The 24,077-nt window shown below is 37.5% G+C and overlaps 3 protein-coding genes across 3 annotated transcripts; all 3 read right to left on the reverse strand.

The window, feature by feature from the left end:
- Window positions 1-1,383: 1,383 nt before the first annotated feature.
- On the reverse strand, window positions 1,384-12,645 carry smpdl3a (sphingomyelin phosphodiesterase acid like 3A). The gene is made up of 8 exons (XM_084952719.1): window positions 10,257-12,645; window positions 9,475-9,688; window positions 6,247-6,391; window positions 5,686-5,782; window positions 4,999-5,162; window positions 4,687-4,867; window positions 4,319-4,443; window positions 1,384-3,060 (listed from the first exon to the last, which is right to left on the reverse strand). The coding sequence occupies exons 1-8, from the start codon at window positions 10,342-10,344 to the stop codon at window positions 2,746-2,748; spliced, it is 1,329 nt and encodes a 442-aa protein (XP_084808845.1). The 5' UTR covers window positions 10,345-12,645; the 3' UTR covers window positions 1,384-2,745.
- A 152-nt stretch (window positions 12,646-12,797) lies between these two features.
- LOC146372129 (fatty acid-binding protein, brain) lies at window positions 12,798-14,226 on the reverse strand. Its single transcript, XM_084952747.1, has 4 exons — window positions 14,078-14,226; window positions 13,768-13,940; window positions 13,384-13,485; window positions 12,798-13,023 (listed from the first exon to the last, which is right to left on the reverse strand). The coding sequence occupies exons 1-4, from the start codon at window positions 14,148-14,150 to the stop codon at window positions 12,973-12,975; spliced, it is 399 nt and encodes a 132-aa protein (XP_084808873.1). The 5' UTR covers window positions 14,151-14,226; the 3' UTR covers window positions 12,798-12,972.
- A 4,600-nt stretch (window positions 14,227-18,826) lies between these two features.
- LOC146372130 (uncharacterized) lies at window positions 18,827-21,268 on the reverse strand. The gene is made up of 9 exons (XM_084952751.1): window positions 21,157-21,268; window positions 20,620-20,958; window positions 20,199-20,471; window positions 20,041-20,064; window positions 19,790-19,876; window positions 19,658-19,704; window positions 19,312-19,368; window positions 19,112-19,186; window positions 18,827-19,028 (listed from the first exon to the last, which is right to left on the reverse strand). Exons 1-9 carry the CDS (start codon window positions 21,215-21,217, stop codon window positions 18,909-18,911), a joined length of 1,083 nt encoding a protein of 360 aa, XP_084808877.1. The 5' UTR covers window positions 21,218-21,268; the 3' UTR covers window positions 18,827-18,908.
- Window positions 21,269-24,077: the final 2,809 nt, after the last annotated feature.

The raw sequence follows: 24,077 nt of genomic DNA on the forward strand, positions 1-24,077 counted from the left end.
CTTCGACATCATTCAGCCTACTGTGAAATACCAACTCATTTTTTGGTTTTAATGTTAATATTGTTATTATTATTTTAGGACTCATTCCTGCTGTGCAGTATTTTTGTTTGGGAAAAATAAAAGCTATTCCAATGACAGAAGTTGCCATAAAAAAAGAAAACACAGCTTTCATATTGCAGTGTGTAGTACTCCCTTCACAAACTAGTAATTTGGCTTTTATGGGTACTATAATCAAAGCTATGAGACTCAGACTACAGACTGATGTACTTGGCTCCATGCTTGGTTGGTGTCTCCTATTTCTCTTCTTCCTCTTAGGGATCATTTTTGATACCCTGTGGAGGGAATCTTATTTATTTATTGTTTGGCAATTTACACATTATGTAATTTGGACAACACATAAATAATGCAATTTACAAGAATATATTTTGTGACCTCGCACCAATTCATTAAATTCATTCCACTGACTGAACCCTTCAGAGATCATCTCCTATTTTAACTCGCCTTTACTTGCCTTAAGTTCAGACAGGGATGCATACTCTACTGCAGACTTCATCAGCCTGGCAATTCAGTAGTTAAATAACTGCCAACAAAAGTGACTGAAAGGGTGAATTCACAGGACTGGGAGCTGTACTCATGTTACCGTGGCAATGTAGTCCTCTCCATCGCCATGCTCTCCACCAACTCTGTCTCCACGGTTACGTCCTGTCAGGCACTGAGTGGGGGAGGCAGGGGTTGGTCAGGAATAATAATGGCAAAGAGGCACATGAGGGGGAAAGGTTTAACAATAACACAGAGTACACATTCACTGCCCAAGAATATTTTCTAAACTCTGGACAGAATATAAGAGACATTATGAGGAGCTTAAAAAAGTTACTCAGGAGTTCAAAAATGTTACTGTGAAATAAGGTAACACAGAGTCATTGTTTTTATTGTATACAGACTGATTGTAGTCTACTCTCCAAGGCTCAATCTGAGCCAGGAAAAACCCAGATTGAAAAAAAAAGTGCTGTGAATCTTTAGCAGAGGTGTAATCAACATTGGAGGAGGGAGGAAAAGGGACAAAAGAGTTGGGAGGGTGGTGAGAAGAAGAGAGGGGCAAATGCTTGAAGTGGAGGCTGAGAAACAAGAGGAGTTTCTGGAAAGTTTGAACAAGAGAAGAATAAAATCATGGGCTAATGGTGGGAGGGAGTATGAAGGTCATCCGGGCTTAGCCGTCGTTCCTGCGCCCCTCCTGCAGAGATGAACTAGCCGGCACAAGTTTAAGTGTCACTTTCAAGTTAGCCACTCTTAAAAGTTGCAGCTCAGCTTCTTTTTTATTTAATTAACTGCAACAGCTAGTACTCTATTAACCTACCTGTGAAAACAAGGACAATAGAGTCAATGGAACTTTTCAATAAAGAGTTTTATTTAATAGAAAAATAATCATTAAAAAGAAATCGATATTTTCTCTTACATGTAACAAGACAAGTCATCTGTTGCTATTCCATTCTGAAGCAGCAGCTCAACATGCTATCATTCATGCACATTTTACCCAGGGTAGATACATTTCTCTTACAGTACATATTTACTGTACACGTTTTATTCTTTGGTGTCCTTTTGAGGGTATTAAATTTAAAGCATGTATTTCAATAGAAGAATAAACTCCTGGTTTATGCAGCATTAAGGAGTGGATAATGTGACAGGTTTAGTCTTGTATAGTCAGAATTTGTCAGACAATCAAAAAGTTTAACAAAATATATTAAAAAAAAACCCCAAAAAACATAATTTTCAAACTTTTAAATCTTATGTTAATCTTGTGATTTTATTAATGAAAGTTGTGACTAAACTGAATGTCTTTAATGTTCCTGTATGGAGCAATTTGTATAGTTTATGCAATTAAAGTATTTTTTTTGGTGACCTGGTACACTATCATATACATCAAAACCAGATTTGACTAATCAGTTGTAGCTAATAGAAGAATATAAACGTAAGCCAACAAAAGCTGGATTTACATTTCTATAAGACAGCCGAATCTTTTTCCTCATTTACAGCAGAGCTGTCCTTCTTTAGATCTAAAGGATTTCATTTAAATTTTCCTCTGAAATATTTCAAGTATGCATGATTAATCAACACAATAAACTCAAGTGATGGGTGACATCTGGTAGCATTTAATCCAAAGTTTGGCTGTAATCGATTAGTGCAAGGAGGACTACATGGAATAAACTTGCATGATGGAGCTAGGAGCTACAATTAACGTCCTCCACCCTCTCAGAATAAACACACAGACGAGTTTGAGGTTCTTTTTTGTTCTTAGAGACTACAGACATGAGACACCAGCAATTCAGTATCATCATTATGTGTAAATGACTGTATTTTCTGTATTGTCAGTCATTTATCTACAATCACCTTTTGGTCCTGACCCCATCTGCATATGTTTGCAGATTTATACAATTAAATAGGTGAAAAAAAATATCCCTAAAAAAGTTATCCCTGCATTTCTTTAGGGAAATATATAAATATATGTTAAGCAGCATAGGCATTATATGGTGCTTCCCGTTTTCTGACTTCATTCATCTAGTTTGCAAAATGTAATACTTCAGAATATTATTATCAAAAATTCAATATCGATAAATCATTTAAAATATGCTATACTATGACTTTAATCAGTGCACTGAATTTCCCTTTTTATGATTTCAGACATATTATATTAAAAAAAAAAAACACTGAAGTCTTATTGGCTCCTGAGAAAAATCACTCAAAGACCCTTCATGTGGATGTCTGTTCATCTCCCTTTACACATCTGGAGTAGGACAGCTGGTCCAGAAAGAGCACAGAACACACCTGGCTGACCTTACATATTCCATCACAGATGATGCTGTTGTTGTAGCTGACCATGAAGTGGTTAAAATACTTATCAAAGCTTTTTGTCTGCGGCAGCATAAAACTCAGGCCCAGCTGGAGTAAACTTTGCGGCTGCAGGTCAGTCAGTCCAAAAGCCTCAGTCATGATATATTCAAGCGTCCAGTCTGATCTTTGTTTCTCATTGGCTTCCGTCAGATTCAAATAGTACTGCCAGATATCCTTCAGAGAGAAAGAGAAAGGCACCAAAAAAGGGAGCGAAAGAGAAGAAAGAAGAAAGTCTTTGAGTCTTTTTGAATGCCACAAACAGTTTTTTGTGTGCTGGTTGACACCGTGATAAATCATTAAGAAGGACTTCGGCTTCTGTCTTTGAGCAGTGAGATAAAAGTTAGAGTAGGTGTTGGAGCGCGGGACTTTTTTAGTTTGACCTAAATTTGTCATCTGCTTTCCAGCTTGAACAGTTTTCATCTTTCTTTTGTATTCCTACACTCTTTCCTTTTAAGTTTTTATGCTTTAATTGTGAAACTCCCCGGGATTTCACTGGTCCCCAAAATAGCAAGTCCTTTTCCCAACTGGACCACTGATCTGTCCAACCTGTCACAGCCAATCTGTTAGTTTAAGAGATGTATTGCTACAAGTAACAAATGATTTCACGATTGTTACCACTGCCTTTAGGTGTTCAGTTGATGGTTTCCAGAATATCAGATGGACATTTTTGTTTTTTGCCTTTAATGGTTTACACCAGGCGTGTCGAACTCCAGGCCTCGAGGGCCGGTGTCCCGCAGGTTTTAGATATCACCCTGTTTCAACACACCTGAATCAAATTATTAGTTCATTAACAGGCTTCTGGAGAACTTCAAGACATGTTGAGGTGATAATTTAGCCATTTAAATCAGCTGTGTTGGATCAAGGACACATCTAAAACATGCAGGACACCGGCCCTCGAGGCCTGGAGTTCGACACCTGTGGTTTACACTATGACTTTTTTTAATTATATGAATGGGAAATGTTATTTCTACAATATGCAGTGACAGAATAATGTGTTTTATCTGACTGCCGACGGCCTTTTCCTGTTCTCTGTTTTAAAACCTCCAAACATCTTTGCACATTTATTTAATGACTAGAACTCCAATAAAAAATCTAAGGTCCAAGATGAACCTTGGTTGGTCTGCAAATAATGTATATTTATTGAATATATATCAGCAGCATTTCTGGCAGTTAAACTGATGGTGGCCCAACCCTTCTATAAGTTTTACCACATCCATCATTACTAAACATCACTAAACCACACTTTCATGGGTGACTAACTGCCATTATTTTGTAATAATGTGCACAACAATCTTTTATCACATAAAGATGTTTGCATACGTCTTTGCTCTTGTTTTATATTTAAACCATTTTAAAAACCGAGGCATTTGCTTAATCTGAACAATAATAAGATATTGAGTTATGGGCAGATAGTAGGACCAGAGCTCCTTACCAGCATAGTGTAATCCTTGTTGTTGTACAAGTACATGCGGAAAGATGGGTTATTGGAGTAGAGCTCCGCAAGATTTTTGATCGGTGTAACAGCCGGTGACACAAATAGAGAATTCACAGGTTGACCTACAGAAAAAGATAAAAAAGAAAAACAAAATAAGAAAATTTTGGTGATTCCTTTCCTTTAAGGAAGTCAGCAGATTGTCTGTTTTTTCATGTTTTATCTAGAGAGGAAGTTTGCTTGCTCACAACTGGTTTGCGATTCATTTTTAAAAATGACAAGTGCTTAAAAACGAAAAGGTGATACTGCACTTGGAAGAAACATATTAAACTCCATTATTAAAGATACTGATTGATATTTTCTCACACCTTGTTTGTCCAGCAGCACCATGATGCTGTCTCTGTGAGTGTGTCCGTAGAAATGTCCCGCAATCACATGACTGTACTTCCTAAAGATGGTGACCAGCCTCTCGTTGTAGTTCTCTCTTATAGCTGTGATGTTTCTGGCAAAGGGCAGGAACCCGACTGGCACATGGCCTATGATGTACACCTACAGAGAAAAGTAAGGCATATTCAACCACAGACATATTTAACCATCCGGCATCTTTCATATAGATCAATATGATGATCACTATGGTGATTAATATGACAAAAAAATGTTTGCAGTAGAAACTTGAAAACCTTTTCGTGATTCTCAGCAGCTTTCTCCAGAGTTTTTTCCAGCCACTCAAACTGCCCCGCAGGGTCTGTCATGTTCTGTGTAACATTATTGGGACTATAGTAAAGGATCGTATTGAGACTAACAACCCGCAAACCAGGCTTAGCAAGCTGTGAATAGAAACCACCTGCAAAAACAGAACAAGGAACAAAAATGAAGGCTACACCTAACGTCATGCCACACACTGAACTTTTGAATGACATGCTTTATGCATGACTTTATTCCAGTTTTACAGAAACAACTGCACGTGCTCACTGCACAGATTGTTTCACAAATCAAACAAAGGTTTGCTTGAGAGAAGTCAACTACATACACATTTTCTGAGCAATTAACCAAAAAAGCTTGACTGATTCATCATCAAACCTTTACATATGTATGCACCGTGTTGCACTTTACATTAACTTCCTGAATTGCAACACTTGCTGCATCAAAGGGTATTCATCAGCGCATGCCAAAGGTCAGTGGTTTTCTAACTTCCTCATTTCTTCATGTGGGAACTTTACAGTTCTCAGAAGTTTGGGCTGGTATATACCCTGTACCTACCCATTTAGAAGTCAGGCTACATTAAATGCACAGCAGTAAGAGTTGAAGCTTTAATATGCAGAGAAAAGTTTTGAATTTGTTGGTCTGACATGTGGTGACTGATGTACCTTGTGAGAGTGTTAGCAGAGCGTCATCATGCAGCCAGAGTTTCCAGAACTGGGCAGCAGCTTTGTAGATGGCATTAGTGGAGGTTGGCATCTGGTCCTAAGAACAATGATGAGCAAAAAATATGCATTGTTATTCCAAAAGTAGGTTATTAAAAATGTGAAATGCAACCTGACATCTCACATATACGTCAGCTGGTATCACAACTGTTATTACTGGGGCTATATGCATGTAATACTTGTACCACAGTGTTTCTGTTAAATTAAATGGAGCCTTATTGTAAAATAAACCCTTGAAAACTGAAAATACTGATGGATGTTACCCAACCACATAAATGAGTTAAAGCATGCTCATAGTCTGTATAAGAAAACTTCCCTCATTTACTTCTGCAAAAAAAATGGGAGCATAAACTAAAATGCTTCATACAGCAACTCATTTTTAAGTTACACTTTCATTTTATCCCAGAACCTGATGCATCAGGCGAACATTAGTGGAGCAAAAATCATCACTGCTCTCCGTGTAAAGCTTGAGATACTGCTTGCTGTCTACTTGTATAAAGTCACCTGAGGCCAGTAGTCATGATTTCCAACTGCAGGGTAGACTGTCAGGTTGGGGAAGTGCTGTCTGATGGTCTGGGTCATGTTACTGATGACCTGGATGACTATGTCTGTAGAGAGCTCATCTGGAGGGACGTGAGGTGGGCTGTCACTGAAAGGGGAAAATAAAATCCAGTTATTTCACTTTATTTGCAGTGAAATGCAGACAAAGTAAAATAAGACCTCTAGACACATGGTGATCCCAACATTTGGTTGCTTAAATTATCTGAATGAATGGTGATCAACCTTTGCTTTTTTAACTATTAAAAAAACTGAATGATCAGTCATAATAGCAGAATATTTAAAATGACATCAGGTCATTGATTTCCTACTGATTTAGCCTTAATCTACTGTCTACTGACGTTATCTATTTCTAATCGTACAGTTTTCCTGACAGCAGTGACAAAACTATGACATTAGAACCCCTCAAAAAAGAAAAATTAAGGTGGAGAAAACAATTCAGTATTTGCCTGTTATTAAAAAACAACATGGCTTGTCTTGTTTTGGCTTATTACAATAAAATGCTTCAGTAATGAAGATTAAAATGTGAGAACAGTAACTGCAGTGAGTTAAAGTCACTGGGAGCAGCTCAGTCATCATTTCTTCAGCAGAAATCTGGAAAACCCACCAACTTCCTAACAGGACTAAATTCCCTCTACATAACATTGTAATATGTTCCAAACATGCTTGGCTTGTCCAATATTGCAAACATGTTGTAAATTCCTCTGTACAATGGATTCCCCCATTAGTTGAAATGGCAAACTTGTGCTGCAAAGCCCAATAACAACAGCATAAAGCACAAATCTGCTTGCACAGTAACTTAATCCTCCACCCCAGGGAGTCTTTTTTAAGTTTTAAGTGCCAAGCCGTTCTCTTAAGCATGTTTAATAAGCCTATGAATTCCTGGCTTAGCTGATTAGCTGCAGATTATTAAAAAGGTGCATGAGTGCAATTCTGCTGAGACTGACGCTTACAACTACGCTTACTTATCCTGTGTCACTATTGCAGTGTAGTGAACATTGGTTCACTCTAGTTATTTTAACCTCTTATAAAGCATGCAGAGCTCCCTTTAATGCTACTTTTCACAGTGAGTAGATAACTTCTGCTCATCTCTCAGACCTGAAGCTTCAGTGCTTGACTGGGATTGCATGATTTTATTCAGTACTATTAAATATAGTAGGCACTCTGAAATAATTGCACTTATTTATTTATTCATGAGAAAATAAAATTGTAAGATTCAGCATTTTAGCTCAAATGACAAACTTCATTAAACATCTATGAAAAAGTAATTGCCATGTTTCTGTTTTCACACCCGGAAACTCTCCAATACACCTGAATTAAAACAATTCTGCAAAGAGGGGTGGGCCAAAATTCCTCCCCTGTGATGTGAAAGGCTTATTGCCACTTATGACAAACAACTGACTGCAGTTCTTGCAGCAAAGGCATAACCAGTTATTAGGCCATCTTTGTTTCCCTTAATTAATGAAATCATCATTTAAAAACTGCATTTTGTGTTTACTCAGGTTATTTCTGTCTAATGTGACAAATGTGCCAAAAATAAAATCAGGAAGAGGGCAAACACTTTTCACAGCACTCTATTCTGATCACGTGATGGATGAGGCCCATCTGGTGCGCACAAAACCCACAAAAGGAAAACAAATTGTGGGTTTTTCTAATGAGATGTGAGCCAGATAATATCTCAGGAAGTGATACTTTTCCTGTTGAGTCGCATGAAGGCATCTATGGTTGGTGTATTTCTTACAGAAAAACTTGTGACAATGGAAATTCTGCACTAATCACAAACATTATGATGTCACCTCTTTAACTCTCCAAACCACTACCAGGTACTGGTGACAAGTCAAAGAAGATTAAAAAAATAAACTTAAACATTACAATCTCTATTAATTCTGATGGTGTACAACTTAGCATGATGTGACTTTAGAGAAAAAAAGGACAAACAGATCTCGGCAGAATGTTTATCAAACTTAGCCTCGAACACCTGTAGCAAGGTAGTTCTTGCTACAGGTTCATGTAACTGATATGAACACCGATATGATTTTAATGATATCAATACTATTATCAATCCTATTTAATAGTTCTGATTCCTTTTAACTAATTTCTATATGTATTTGGGACAGGAAAAAGCCCTGAGCATGGCTGAGTTTTGCAAAAGGGTTTACTGTCACAAATTTGTCACTGTTTTGCAATGTGTCATAAAAACATCTCAGGATTGAGGAACAGGACTGATAATCGACTGTGCTGACTGGAACAATATGGAACTAGTGGTTAAACTGGAAATGGTTCCTGTAACCTAAAGCTACTAACTATATAAGAGGTGAAGACTAACTTACTGTTAAGAACATGTAGTTCTAACATGACACCACCACCACTTTTTGTTGGGGTTTCCAAAGCTGTGGCTTTAAAAGAGTTTATTCACAAGCGGAGTGTTTTAAATGTATAATTACATGAAACTTAGTATCGCGCTGCAAACTGAATATATCAATGTTGATACACTGGGTGACTTTGATGAATAAGCAGACTGCAGTAACGCTCTAAAATTCACATTTTACAATTATAGCAAGATTTCTATACGAATATGATCAAATATATTTTTCCCTGAGTCTCAGTTTCCATAAAGAGAGTACTGTTGTCTTCATACTCTTAGATACTGTGAACTAAACTTACAGTAATGTTAAGTAGTAAAATGTTATAATCAGTCTTAATTTTATGTGTCAAGAACAGCTGAAGCTAAAAATGTCTTTAGTTTTGCAACTATTTGAAAATGAATCAAGATATGGGATGAACTGAAATCTTGAATTGGTAATCGCACTATATACACGAGCTGTTACATCTGAGAAAGAAAATATGGGCCATATAAAATTGTGATCTACCTTGAATGTCTCTGTTTTTACTATTACTAATATAACAGTAAAAAATGTATTCTAACAAACATCCTCAATCTTTTAGCCCAAAAAGTACAGATCACATACTTTCACACAGAAGTACATGACTGCTGCTGCAGTGTAGGATGAGGATGTGAAACCAATCCAAAAACACTTCTATGGTTTCTATAATCTGTAAATCACAAGTCTGAAAAAAATGAATCTGTGTTAACCCACAATTTGCATGAAGGCAACACAGCAAAGCCTTTTAAAGCTAAAATAAAGACTCTCTCTCCCTCATCAGAGTACCAACCCAGTCCAAATGATGAAGTCCTCTGGCTGTGTGAGCGATGCCATGTTAGTGAAGGCGGACTCAATGAGGCGGAAAGGTGAGTCGCACAGGAAGTCTCCATACAGGCCGGGATTGGTGGCAGGAACTCCTTTGGAGGAATAACAAACCTTCTTGGGGTCTGGGGTCAGGTGGTAGGAGGGGTCCAGGTGGAGGTCTGTGATGTGCCAAAACCTCCCTGGACAGATGAAGTGATGGTGAATGACAAAAACAGAAATTAGAATGGAACCAAATTAAAAATCTGTTAGATTTTTGAGGTATTTTTATTTTATTTTTTTATGAAAATGTAAATGTAAAATGCAAAAAATAATTTAAACCACTTGATTCATCCAATACTAGAATTACAGACTAACATTTCTTTGCCTGTCGATGTCAGTGACTATTTTATTTTGATTTGTGAGCTCAATGTATCTGAGGTCATAGTTACAAGGCTTATATATACTGTATATTAACTTAATAGCAGTCTTCAACTGTAAAGTTTTCACCAAATATATATAATATATAACTTTAACTGCAAATATTCACCCTAAATTCAAACCCACCATGTCTTGTGTCTAAATGAAAGATAAGAAAATTCCCACCTTTATATTTCATGTTTTCTATTTTGTTGCATGAATTCTATCAGAGAAAAAAAGCTGTGCGTTGCACAGTTCAGAGGACTATAAGCTTTTGAGTCCCTGGATAGTAACACAAGATATAAATAGTGCAAAGTCGCTAACGGTGGAGGTTTCGGGGCTCTCGCTCACCTGTGCTCGCCAGGTAACGTCTTCCAGTCGGTGCCGCTGTAAGCGGAGCCGCGCTGTAACACAGCAGCAGAAAACACAAACGCAACATCTTCAGAGCGTTAAAACCGACGGCACCGGGAAACACATAGCTTATATACACTTCAAGCTAGCTGTCAATGATGTTACTGCCCCTATCCCGAAGTAAACAGGAAGCAAAGCGACTGAATGGTCACGTGACTTCCGTGTTTTAAGACGCAGGGGAAGGAACTTATGAAAATGAAGTCAAATTCCTGGAGGATTTGTGCTTGTAAAGTTATGTAAGTACATTTACTCAGGGGCGAATCTAGAGAAATTTTCTTAGGGTGGCTTGAGGGTGGCAAAGAAATCAAATGGGGTGGCAAAATCAAAGCCTTTTTTTTCAAACACCTATGCAGGTGGTTACATGTGGTTAAAATAATTTAAATGCAGTAAGTATACATTATACATATATATATATACATTATATTTTCATATAAATATAGTCTATAACTTAATTATTGTCTGTAGCCCACATAATTACACACTTTAGTTACATAAAACATGTGAGTTTTGATCTTGTGTACTGTATAGCCTGTATATTAAATAAATATGTAGCCCAATAAATATAAAATCCAGAAAGCTACACAACATGGGACGGTTCATTTACAAACACAAGTCTAAATTAAGTTTCACACAAGCTTATAGGCAGCAGAGAAGAAAATGAAAGATAAAATAAAGAGTGTGTGTGCGTGTGTGTGTGTGTGTGGGGGGGGGGGGTATAAAATAGGAGAGAGTATATAATAGAAATATAATAGAAGGATGGAGCATATGTACAAATAAAAAGTGCATTGAATCGCAAACTGCTGCACCAGTACTAGAATAAATAAGACCAGGAGATAGAGGACCATCTGTAAAAGAAAAAAGCCAACAACTGGCCCAGTAAGGACCCTTATCCCCCACACTCAACTACAGGGTGGGGAAAAGTAGGTTTGGGGTCCACAATGACAACACTTTGGAACATCACCTTACCCGAAGCCAGGACCCACTGTCCCCACCATGAAGGGCTGTCTAAAGCATACATATGACTACCAATTTTTAGGACCCATCTGCACATTGTATGCAGACACCAGTATTCTACTCAGTCAACAACAGACACAGAAAAAATGGGCACGACAAATTGGTCTGAGTCAGATTTAAGTCCTATTTGATGTTACAGCCACGTACAAACATATAATATAAAAGGTCGTCAGCTGTTTTTTTAGAATAATTAAAAACCCCACTTGTCTCTGCATGTTCGCAGTGATGCCTTTCATCTATAAAGTATAATCTGTACTATCAAGCTTTTTCTTTTTTTTCTGACCTGTAGCTACTTTAAATCATTCAAACAATTCACTGAGTCAGTGTAATTGAGTAAACATTAACATCACATAATTAATATAAATAAATAAAATCTAGTTATACTTGTATGATTTGCTCCCAGCATTGTGAGTTACAGGATATGGCTTTTTTGGATTTAAAGGTCAGTTATTCCAAAATAACCACACAGCACTTCTTCACATTTCCCCTGAGTGATATCTGTTTTGCATACTTTTTTTGTCTCTATCAAGTCCCTTCAGGGATGTATCTATGAATAATCTCTAACTGTGGCTGTGTTTCCTGCTGAAGGTACAGTTTGCTTTCAGAAGTTATTTCCTGAATATCTGAATGGTGCACCAGCTGGGGTTTAATCGCAGTCGTAAACCGATCAAATACATTATGATAGAAATACTGATTTCTTTCATAGAAATGCTTTTACCACTAGAATTAGCTCTCTCTCTCTCTCTTTTTGCTCTGCATAGAGATGTTCCTATGAACAGATTAAACAAAGACTATTTCTTTATTTTAAAGTATTTCAGTGAACACTGATTACCTTGATTTGCTGATTCATAGTAGGAGGAGAAGAACAATTGTTGGAAAGACTGACTGCTCTTCAATACCTAAAAGTACTTGGTAATTAAAACCACGAGAGCTAAGTGAATCAAATATGTGATCACATCTAAAGCATGGAGCAAAGTTGTCTGAGAGATTAAGGTTATCATGGTCCTGGGTCTTCGATCCAGTGTTTTGAGTTTTTGCTGTGGACTAATGATTCATGGTTTTTAATTTAAGGAATAAGTTTGTTCAAGCTCCATATTATTTGTCTAGAGTTTTGTATTTCTAGTGCCTCTGAGGTTTGGTTATCTATATTTCTAGTTCTTTGTTTCTTGTTTGAGCATGTTAGTTCCCTTTCTGCCTCTCCAGTCGTGTCTGGTCTCGGGGGATGTTTGGTCTCCCTGTTTGTTTTGTTGAGTTTGTATGTCTTAGTCGTGGTTTCTTTGTTAGTCACTTTCTGTTTTAATTTGATAGTCAATTATCTTGTGTACATTATGCTTTCCCTTCGCCTGTCTCTTAGATTCTGTTCAGCTGTTCAGTTTAACACCATATCACTACATCAAGCAAGAGGCAAATAATAAATAATTTTTTTCCCTTTTTTATTTTGTATTTCCACACAGGGTTGCAAAGATGATCCATCCATCATGACAGAAATGTATTCATATAAAAAAAACTTATAAAATTTGTGCAGCTTGCAGCTTGCTTTTACATATGGAGGAGGATGAAGTGCAAAGAGAAGCATACAGTCAACAATATTTATAAACCCATCACTTCTTGGACAGTTTTGGGAGGCTGTCACTCAGAGCACTCATGCCTTCTCATAGGTGCGCACTGCGTGGATGTCTTCGAAGGTCAGATTCTGCACAGGAGAGAGGACAGAAAGTATGATTCTCAAGTTTACTTAATTAAATATATATAAAAGAATCCTCATTTGCTTAATCAGCAAATCATCATATAATTGTTATGAGAATATTCCAGGCCAATTGTAAATCAGTCTTGGTTGGACATATCACCTCATCTACTGCATAAAATCATCAAAATCAATTTTATCTTGTTACAAAGCTTATTAGGCTCAGAAAGCAACTGATAATCATTTAATTCAAGGAATTGCATTATAAAAAAAACATGTTGTTTGTATGTCTCCAAAAGTGCACCCAAAAAGTATAGAAAGTCTATATACAGCAAATGTTCATATATATATGGATTAAGGTTGTCTTACCATGACCATCTTGTCATCCTTGATTTCTCTGACAAACTTGGTCTCTTTGCCGTCCCACTTCTGGACGTGGACCAGCTTGTCTCCCTCCAGAGTCACTGTGGACTGAAAAGACGAAAAGAAGGGAATGCATTTTGCATGAGAAGTGGAGAAATAATGCAATTTATAAATGATTTGAAGAAATATTTAATTTAAAGTCCAGTTAAAAGTTGAACCCAACCACTGACACGAGTGTAAAATGATTGAATTTGCATTTAATCACCACAGTGAACATACAATTTGGATTTTGCTTTCTTGTACTTTGAAATACTTTTTTTTTTTTTAATGATAACCAGACCACAATCAAAGGCTGTTAATCTTTCTTTTATTCATTCATTGTCAACTCACTTTGCAGTTCCTGTCATCAGCAGTGGTTTCATCAAACTCCTCTCCCAGCTTGAAGGAGATCTCTGTGTTCTTGAAGGTGCTCTGGGTGCGTATCACCACCTTGTCTCCCTCCTGGCTGATGATTACAGTCGGCTTGGTCACATTACCAACCTGCCTGGTGGCAAAGCCAACACCTAAGTAAAGGACAGGGGTGATAATATATCTGGGTTACAAGAATCTCCATCTCTTTTTAATCACAAAACTTTTTTGTGCAAAAGAATATTGCATATGTGTATTTAAAAAGAAGGAAAAAAGAAAGTTCGTTACTTACCAAGTCCTTTCATATATTCATCAAAATTCTCACTTTCAATCAGTTTCCAAGTGGCACAGAAGGCGTCGACCATGGTGAAGGTTTGCAGAGAGGCAAAGTTATCTCCAAAGCACACTGAGCAAGCTGCAGCTTCTGCAGGTTTACCCCCCTTATGTTATTTTATAGCTTCTTATTATTATGCATGCAGGTGGGTGTCACCAGGCATCCTATTGGCTCAGGAGATTTTCACTGGGTTGTGATTGGATACTTGAATTGGGTCATATTCTTGACAAGGGTAAGAAAAAAAGAAAGCTAAATGTGTCCATTTATATGCTTGATGATGTAATTACTCTCATTCAGGGATGCCAGTGAGTTTGGGGATAGGAATCATTGCTATATGTCAAACTAGGGAATTTTACATTTAAAAGTAATGGAGTAAAGAATAATTTTGCAATTATATTTCATCAAAAATAAGGCAAAGTTAATGACTATAGCTTGCAATCTGTGTTTTTAAAAATAAGATTGTGACAGCGTTCAGAGGTTTTAGAGAACGAGCTACTTGTCTATGAGGTTCATGAGTTAACCCATACTCAGCCTGTTTGGTGTCCTAGGCGAACACTCCCCCCACCCCCCGGACACACACTCACACACATCAAACATATTAAGGATTACATTAACATATTTTATTGTCTGTCTACTGTTTACTATCATAGCCAAGTAGCTAACAAAGGTAAACAGAAGTTTTCCGAATCCCTATAAATGTTATCTTGTTTCAGAATACATAACCTGCCATTATCCAAAGACACATCTGCTTACCTGTATCTTTTGCTCATTTCTCCTCTTCTTCTTTTCTCTTTTTTTCTAAACTGAGGACTTGATGGCAAATTTGACCTTTTCTTGTCCATCTTCCATTAGTAATTTTGCACTCCACTATCAACACCCAACCCCACAACATAAAGTAATAGACCTACACCTTAGTGCACAGATTCGGGTTGTATAGAGTTTTTTTCTTCTGGGATTTCACACAACCCAGGAAAATAATTAATACATAATGGACTTGGATTTACAATATTATGAATCGTTATTTGGAAGCAGCACGCCCCCTCCCCTTTCGACAGGTGATGTGTGAGCAGCAGCAGCAAGCAGACGCTCCGAGGGCCCTCGCGCTCACTTTTAGGTTATATGTGTGTGATAAAATTTAGAAAACACATCGGTGCAAATTATAAATCTATATCACAATGTTTTCAGTTTTTGTGTTTGTTGTAGGGCTTTCAACGTTAATGCCTTAACGGCATCATCACGATTAACGTGATTCAAATTTTTAATGCAATCAACCCATCTGGAGCGCAGAATGGACAAACTTTGGACAAACTGCCCAAAATGCATTGACATTTCATTGATTTTGAGTCATTCTGTGCTCCAGATGGATTAATTGCATTAAAAAATTTTTAATTGTGTTAATCATGATGACGGAGTTAACATTGACAGCCCTGTTTGTTTGTTTTTATTTATTTATTTTTATTTGGTTATTAGGCACTACTCCAAACAGCCAGAGAACCCCCGCCGCCCCGCCCCTCTCCTCCCTGTGCAGCAAGCTGCAGGCACACCTCGTTAATGAAAGGCGCCCTTACTCCCCACAAATGGGCGATAGAAAACCGTTCGGTGCCTGTGCAATTCCTAAAATGCACGGGCATGATGTCGGGGCAGCGTAGGTGAGAGGAACTTTTTTTGTCAATGCCATGATGCCGCCCTGGGCGACTGCCCATGTCGCCCATATTAAAAATCCACCACTGCCCATACTTATATTTCTTTTACTTCATTTTATCTTCTGTTAGTCTTTTGGTACAGACAGAACTTTTCATGTCTGGAATGTTTCCTGTAGGGACGCGTCAGTGAAGCAGAATCACTTTATTTGACAGCCTTTTGTCCTTAACTGCATTAATGACCCCCACAGCTACAATGTCTTCATGCTCAACACACACACTAATTACTGTGACTGAATCCCTGTGCGTGTGTGTGTAACTTTCTCAAACTGTAAAAATGATGGCGTCACATCTGATTCAAGCACCAAGTTTTCAGTTACATAAAGCAAAGCAAACTTCTTGTTATGGTTAACAATAAACCCATTCATGAAGGATTTATAAAGACAAATACTCTCTTCTGATATTGTCCAGTTCACACATCTGTTAAGATATTTATACAGTATGTTGTGTTTTACATATCAGATATGAAAAATGCTAATTTTATCACTTTGTTTAATTGTTTCAGTTTCATCATCTGAATTGTAAGCTTAAAAATCCACAAACTGCAAATCTTGTTAGCCAAGAAAACAAACACAGTACAGTCAGTACTTTTGTCATTGCAGTAAAATGAGAAGGACACATGCATAATGCTGGAGTTATCCTGCTCATTTACTGGAAAGCATATTATCCATAAAATATTTTGATTTCTTTCCACGATCTCTGAAGACTCTCTGCCGCCACTCTGTGGTAAGATATAGAGTAGCAGTACAGAAATGTATTTTGTTTAAGCTCAGCTTTGCATATGTAGTTTTTCTTAAGAATAAATGTAATACTGTTGTGCTGCATCACAATGACATGTCCTCCAGAGTTTTACAACTAAACTAAAATAGCTGCGTTTGAAAAGTTGCAGGAACCTTTGAATAGTTACTCCTATAAAAAATGTTATGTGTTACTACTTGTTGCCCCTGATCTCTGCAGTGGACGTAAAAAGTTACCATTACACATTAAGCAAAAACAGTCACATTAACTAAAAGTATTTCACATTAAAGTAAACCAGAACTCTCCACCAAAGTACAGATATTTGTTTAATTATTCATAATATCAGAGTATCTGTTTCTATATCAATAATTAACAGGGAATTCAATCTCAAAAAGAAAAACTGATTTTATTTAGATTTTTTTATGTGGTAAATTCCAACTTTCCCAAACTAAAATAGTAATGTGTTTAACAGTAGATGGACTTCCCTCCAGTCCAGTTGTGGTTGGTGACACATGTGAACCGGTGCATGATGTGGTGGAAGGTGCAGCCCTTGTAGCTGAATCCCTACTCACATATGCAGATGGCACTATAGTTTTCAACAGTCTTGGGCACCATGTTGGTACATTGCTTGATCAAAATCGAACTCAAGTGGGCGCCATTCAACTTTGATGATGAAGGAAAATCTAGGCTCTGCTATTTCAGCAGGGTGAGCTAGAGAGCTGAGTTTTCAGTGAGGAAACATTCAGGCCACAAAGAAACGTCACTTCAATCATTCAAACTTAACTTATTTTAATTCAAAATTATTTTGCATCCCAAACTCATTCATACTTTCACTACTTGTCACAAACAAGTGACACTAAATGAAACAACTCTTGTAATAGGATAACCTTCCTCCACAGTCTAAAGACATGCAGTTAGTGGGATTAGGTTAATTGGTTACTCTAGTTTGCCCATAGGTGTGAATGTGGGTGTGAATCTGAGTGTGAATGGTTACTTATTCCTCTGTGTTAGCCCTGTGACAGACTGGCAGCATATCCCGGATGTACCCTGCCTCTCACCCTTTGGTACCTGGGATAGGCTCCTGCCTCCCCGCAACCCTGAGAAGGATAAGCGGAAGAGGATGGATAGTTGGATAATACAGATATCAGTGTCTTGACCCGTGGACACTCAGAGATTTTGGTCAATATTGACATGACTGCATCACACAGTTGCTGCAGATTTGTCAGCTGCACTTCTATGATGTAAATCTCCCCTTTACCACATCCTAAAGATGCTCTATTGGATTAAGATCTGGAGACAATTTGAGCACGGTGAACTGTGGCTCAGGTGGCAGACCAGTTATGTTCACTTAAATTTCCTTTCTTGCCCGTTCTGATGTTCGGTTTGACTGTGCTGCCACTTGATTGACTGACTAGACATTTACACCACCTAATCAAGTGGGTGACGAGTATTGGGTTCCTCCTACAGTCAGGAACAGAAACTGCCACAATGACACACACGTTGTGTTGTCTTATTTCACTATACTGCTCTCTCTGCCAGTATCAAGTACACATTTTCTTGTCTATAAAATGAAGCAGGCTGATCTCTCTTACTGAAGTTTAGTGTTTCTGTCACTAAAACAGGAAGTGTTTTTGTGGTTAAAAAAACAAAACAAAAGCACGCAGTAATAGATAAGCAACTACACAGTTACCCAGTGCAGCTGACTTCACTGACTTTTTAGGTTGTATAATTGTTAAGATTTCTTATATTTGAAAAGTTTAGTACTCAATATAGTATTAATAAAAAAGCTGACCAACTGCCTTATGAAATAATGACATGTGATAAGTGTGGGTGTTACTGAGGGAGGTGTCATTTCTTGGTAGCAGCTCAAACTGTGTGAATGTGGAAATAGCAGCAGATGTCTGGTAGTTTCCTCTTTTTTAAAAATTAAAATTCAACATACACAACTTTGGCAGAAACAGTCAAAAGACAAACATGCTACTGAGGTCTGGTAATGTTCATGATAATGCTATAAAAAGCTCAGTTTACACAGTCTTTTAACTATCACTGGCTTTTTTTTTTACATAAGCTTCTGCTTTTGTTTCTCTATTAATTACAAGAAAGTAAATTAGCAGCCCTGCAATAGTGTTAAATTCCAGTAAAGCACAGGAAACAGCGCATGTGTAATCCAATTTATCTATTTATTCATTTATTCATTTATTTTCTAAAACCATAAACAACAAATAAACATAATAGACAGTAAAATAAACTAAAGCTATTTTATAAACCATTCAGTATACCCATGTAATGTTGAAGTAGACAATATAACTCTAAATCTAAGATCCAAATAACAGTATTAAAACATGTAATCTTTAAATATCTTGTTTGGTGATGGTGGAATACAGGTTGTTGGGATCAGTGGAGACTTCAAGAGAAGCTGAGGGAGCTTTCACGGTGCTGTATGTCACAGTGGCACCTTCATCATCGTGGACCTAAAAGGAAAATGACACAACAAATTTTACCGAACACAAAACCTCATCATGCTGTAAATAATGTCACTCTCATAAACACTTACCTGAGCACTGGCCTTACTGTTGGCCTTCTTAGTGTAGTTGATGGAAGCATAGTTAACGCCATCCTCAAGATCATCCTACACAGTGGACACAACAGAATGAAACCTTTAAATAATTATATTAAATCATTATCATCATATATCGAACAAAGATCATAGTTACTCTGAGAGTAACTGTAACTCCTGATACTGTTTGATCTCACCATCTCCTGACTGTTTCCTGGATCAGACTGAATCTCAGCTGGGTTTAAACCTAATCCCTGCACAAACACAGGTAAGTAACATATGAATTACATATTTTATTCCATTGCATACGTACATAAATATCAGTCCTGGGTTTACTACTACACCCAGGACTGGTAAAACATATTAGAATTAGCTTTATTAGGGAGGATTTAACATACTGATAGGCAGCTGTTTGTGATGTTTTACTTTGTTTATTTTACTTTGTTTGTTTATTTACTTTGTTTTATGTTCATAATTTTATGTTCACATTATCTTTTATGCCTATATTTTTTTTACAGTAAAGCCATTGCCATCTTTACTTACTTCAGTGTTTAAACCAACAGCATTGTCTTCCATTTGTGTTTTTTTCCCTGAAAAGAAATGTAATTTTCACACTGAAATGTAAACTTTATTAAACAGTTGTTGCTGATATGTTTAATCTGGAAATGTTCGCACCTTTCGTTTTCTTCCATTTGACGAATGCTACAACAATTAAGAGTGCTACTAAACATAGAGGAACAATAACAGACAGATATAATGAACCTGTAAAACCAAATGATGATGTTAATGTGGTCACTGGTGCAGTTATGATGAGATGAAAACAACAACTTGTAACAAGAGACTGAAACACACTGACACTGACTGAGCAAGGTAAAAAATGAATGATAACACAAAGAGATGGACAGAAAGAAATATTTGGCCATTACCTCCATCTGATGATTTATCCCCATCTGAACAAATTCACAAATTTAAAAAGAAGAGTGTTCACTTAGGACAAACTTTGTTATCTTTACAACAGTCATGACAGAAACAGGTGTGATATTTCTATTTTGTGTTATTGTGTTATTAAGGTTAATATCCTCACCTGTTGTCCCACCTGAGGACTGACGGCTGAAAGGAAACAGCTGCACTTTCTTACTGTCCTTACTCGTCACATTACACTTTAATGGCTCAAAAAACTTCTGATTAAGATGAGATGTTGTAAATGTCACAGTGGCATTGCAGCCTCGTGGTGATATCTGCATGTCTGAGGATTTCTCTTCACCCTCATAGATCCACTGTACTGTGTGTGCACATGGATCATACTCCAACACAGAGCAGGACAAGATGACTTTACCATTGTTCTCATGTTCAGTCACTTCAGTCATACAGATGGAGACATGTTGAGAGAGAAAAACAAACAATAAAGATAATTAACTTCATCACTGTGGTCATACTTACTGTAAGATTTTAGTTTGTTTCTCTAACAGGATATTTTGATCTGAAAGGATGATGTAAATACTCACTGTTGATGACGGACAGAGAAGAACATAATTTTCCACAGTGTTGTTGGTCTTGTGGTGTGTAGTGTCTGCAGTTATACTGACCAGCATCATGAACTGTGATCTTCTTTATGACCAGAGAACAGTTTGCTGTAACACTCAGTCTGTCTGATGTATTTTTTTGCTTTTCTTCAATCAAACCGCGATGAATCAGCCTGACTGACACAGCAACATTCAAACGTTTGAAGATCCAGTCAGTTGTGCCACACTCAGGCTGACCAACTGTCACATTTTGACAAGGCAAAGTGACCTCATCACCAACTCTGACCAGGAATGTGGGGCCATGTTGTCCAGTTACTGCTGCTGTGGAAAAGAGAAATACATTTGCAAAATAAACTGTAACATGGATATGACTGTGATGTTCATAGTTAGTGTGAGAATTAGCTCACCTCTGGTTTCAAAGGTTCAACAGAAAGTTGCAAACAAAACATGGCTGCCTCAGTTAGAGAATGAGTTATGTAACATCAGGTTATTTATTTATAATGTGTTGTTTGTTCTTACCTTTAAACTGAAGCATGAATATCAGGAACAGAAGTATTTGAATCCATCTGAACTCAGCCATCGTGCTTCTCCGTCTCTCTCAGTCTCTACTCTTGCTCTCACGTTCACAAGTGAGGCAGTAACAAAGATGAGTACAGCACTGACTTCCTACTCACTTCCTCATAGTGACATCAACAACACACTTGCTGAATGAATTTGGTTCTCAGTATGGAAGATCTCTAACTTGCCTTTAAACATCAAAAATATGAAAAAGCTTTTCCACATTCTACGTTTATTCGATGCAATTTGCAAGTTTGTTATTTCAGTACGTCACAGGGAGGACTCCAGTAGAGGAGAATAGAGGAAGTTAAATGTGTGAAAACTATGAGCTGAAATAAATGTTTGCATGAATGCATCTCTTCTATAAATGTAGTTTATTCTGCAAAAGCAGAAAGTGTGTTTGATCATGTTTCTTGCAGCACAAATTAGTTTGTGATGGAATTCAAGTCTTTACGTCCGCAAAGAAGCTAAGTGATACTGCAGCCGTCACCACTTTGAGCAGCTAGATAAAAACACAGATAAGATGTATTAGTGGTCTGAGACCTTTTGGCACCTCATTGCACCAATGAAGTCATTTATTTCTGAGAACTGAAGGGGAAGTGTTTTGTTGAGAGTGTTGGTACAACAGCAGCAGAGCTCTGGAGGTTTGAGCCTGTAATGATGACCAGATAAACACCAGAACCACAAATGGTTAACACACTGATGAGTTTCTCACTGGACTGTCTTTAGACTTCCCACCATCTTAAACACAGCACGCCTGTTGTTGTTTCCAGATGTTTTACTGCAAGTGTTTTTTGAGAAACTATAGTAACTTAATTCCAAACTATGAGTAATGTTCACATGAAGCTCTGTTCCTGAATTACGCCTCGCCATGATTTGTTAAAACACAAGAGTTACATTAATTGCGGGTGCATTTATATGTTTTGGATAAATATCATCAAACAAATGTAGCCTCATCAGCATTAAAATAAAATAAATACACAAACAAATTAATAACTCTGTCAGTAATTTTTTTATTTATCAATATATTCAACTAGTGTCCTGTTTAATGTATTATTTTATTGCTCCTTGTGGTAGGACTCGACTTAAGCGGTCAAAGAAGTGCAGGAGACTGATGCTGTCCAGTGTAGCAAGTGATTTATTCACCATTTTGTGACCCAAACAATATTTGCAAAGAAACAAATAAGAAACTCAACTCCATAATTAACTCAGTTCAAATAAACATAACTGAACTTAAATCAACAGAAATTAAGGTCAAACTGCACACAGCTACACTGACCTCAACCTTTCTCCCGAAACACCCGAGTTCATCTGCTTAAATAGTCCACTTAATCACACAATTTCTCCTCTGGACTATTCCATTCAGTAGGTAGGTAAGATGAACATGATTATAGTCAAATCTCTACTACTCCTCTTTACTGGCAACATAAACTCTGGTGTAATCAATACATATCACAACAATAAATCTATTTCTTTATAAACCCTCTAAAATCAGCTCTATTAAATTATAAGAGTTCTTCCCCTTCTGCACTTGGTCTCTTCCTGTGACCTCAGATGAACCCAAAAGGTATAAAGCAGGAAGTAAAACCACATTTCCTCCTTTTGTTTCTGGAAGACAGGTAGGTAAGGTAAGTTCTAAACAATACAAATTAACAGTTGAAATAAATAACATGTTAACTTAACAAACTTGTAGGGATTGATTTAAACCAAGATATTATATTATATAATCTGTAAAAGTGCAAAACATAAACAAACCCGGGATAGTAGATGTTTGCCTATTGCAGATTACATGTGAAATATGGTTAAATCAAAACAAGAATGTTAACTAAGAAGATAGACAAATGGTCTTCTCACCCACTTTGTCACACTCCCCCCCTTAAGACCGTTACTCCTCTGAGTCACGGGACAGGAAATCAGCAATGACATTCTTATGTCCGGGTCTATACTGGACCTGGAAACGAAAAGGCTGGAGAGATAAATACCATCTTGTTATCCTGGCATTAGTGTCTTTCATATTATGAATCCATTGCAAAGCACGATGATCAGTCTCAAGAACAAACTCTTTCCCAATGAGATAATAACGTAAGGTGTCTAGAGCCCATTTAATCGCCAATGCCTCCTTTTCAATGGTCGAATACCTCATTTCCCTTGGAAAAAGTTTTCGACTGATGTACTGGACAGGCAACTGCTGCCCTTCCTCTCCTTGCAGTAAAACAGCTCCCAGACCCACCTCAGAGGCATCTGTTTGTACTGTGAAGGGAAGGTTAAAATCTGGACACTGCAAAACAGGTTTCTGACACAAACAGTCTTTCAAATCATTAAATGCATTCTCAGCATCTTTTGTCCACCTGATCTTTGTAGGACTAGATTTTCTTGTCATGTCAGTCAATAAAGCTGCTCTTGATGAAAAATTTGGAATTAGTCGACGGTACCAACCTACTAATCCCAAAAATGATCTCAACCTTTTCTTTGTGTTTGGCAAGAGTGCTGCAGCAACTGCATCCACTTTCCCAACCTGAGGGCGAATGCCTCCACCCCCTATTACATAACCCAGGTACTGCACCTCGGGCTTGGCGATGTGACATTTCTTGGCATTTATGACAAGTCCAGCATTGGTGATACGTCGAAACACATCAGCAAGATGTTTCAGATGATCTTCCCATGTACCACTGTAAACAACAATGTCATCAATGTAGGCCGCTGCATATTGTTCTGCACCCTTCAACACTCGATCCACCAACCTTTGGAATGTAGCTGGTGCTCCATGCAAACCAAAGGGCATCACTGTGAATCTAAACAGTCCACTTGGCACTCTGAATGTTGTTAAGTCCTTAGATGAGTCTGTCAAGGGAACCTGCCAATAACCTTTACAGAGGTCAAGG

The sequence above is a fragment of the Perissodus microlepis genome, chromosome 15, assembly GCF_051167445.1.
Source record: "Perissodus microlepis isolate ML-2025 ecotype Zambia chromosome 15, ASM5116744v1, whole genome shotgun sequence".
Lineage (NCBI taxonomy): Eukaryota > Metazoa > Chordata > Actinopteri > Cichliformes > Cichlidae > Perissodus > Perissodus microlepis.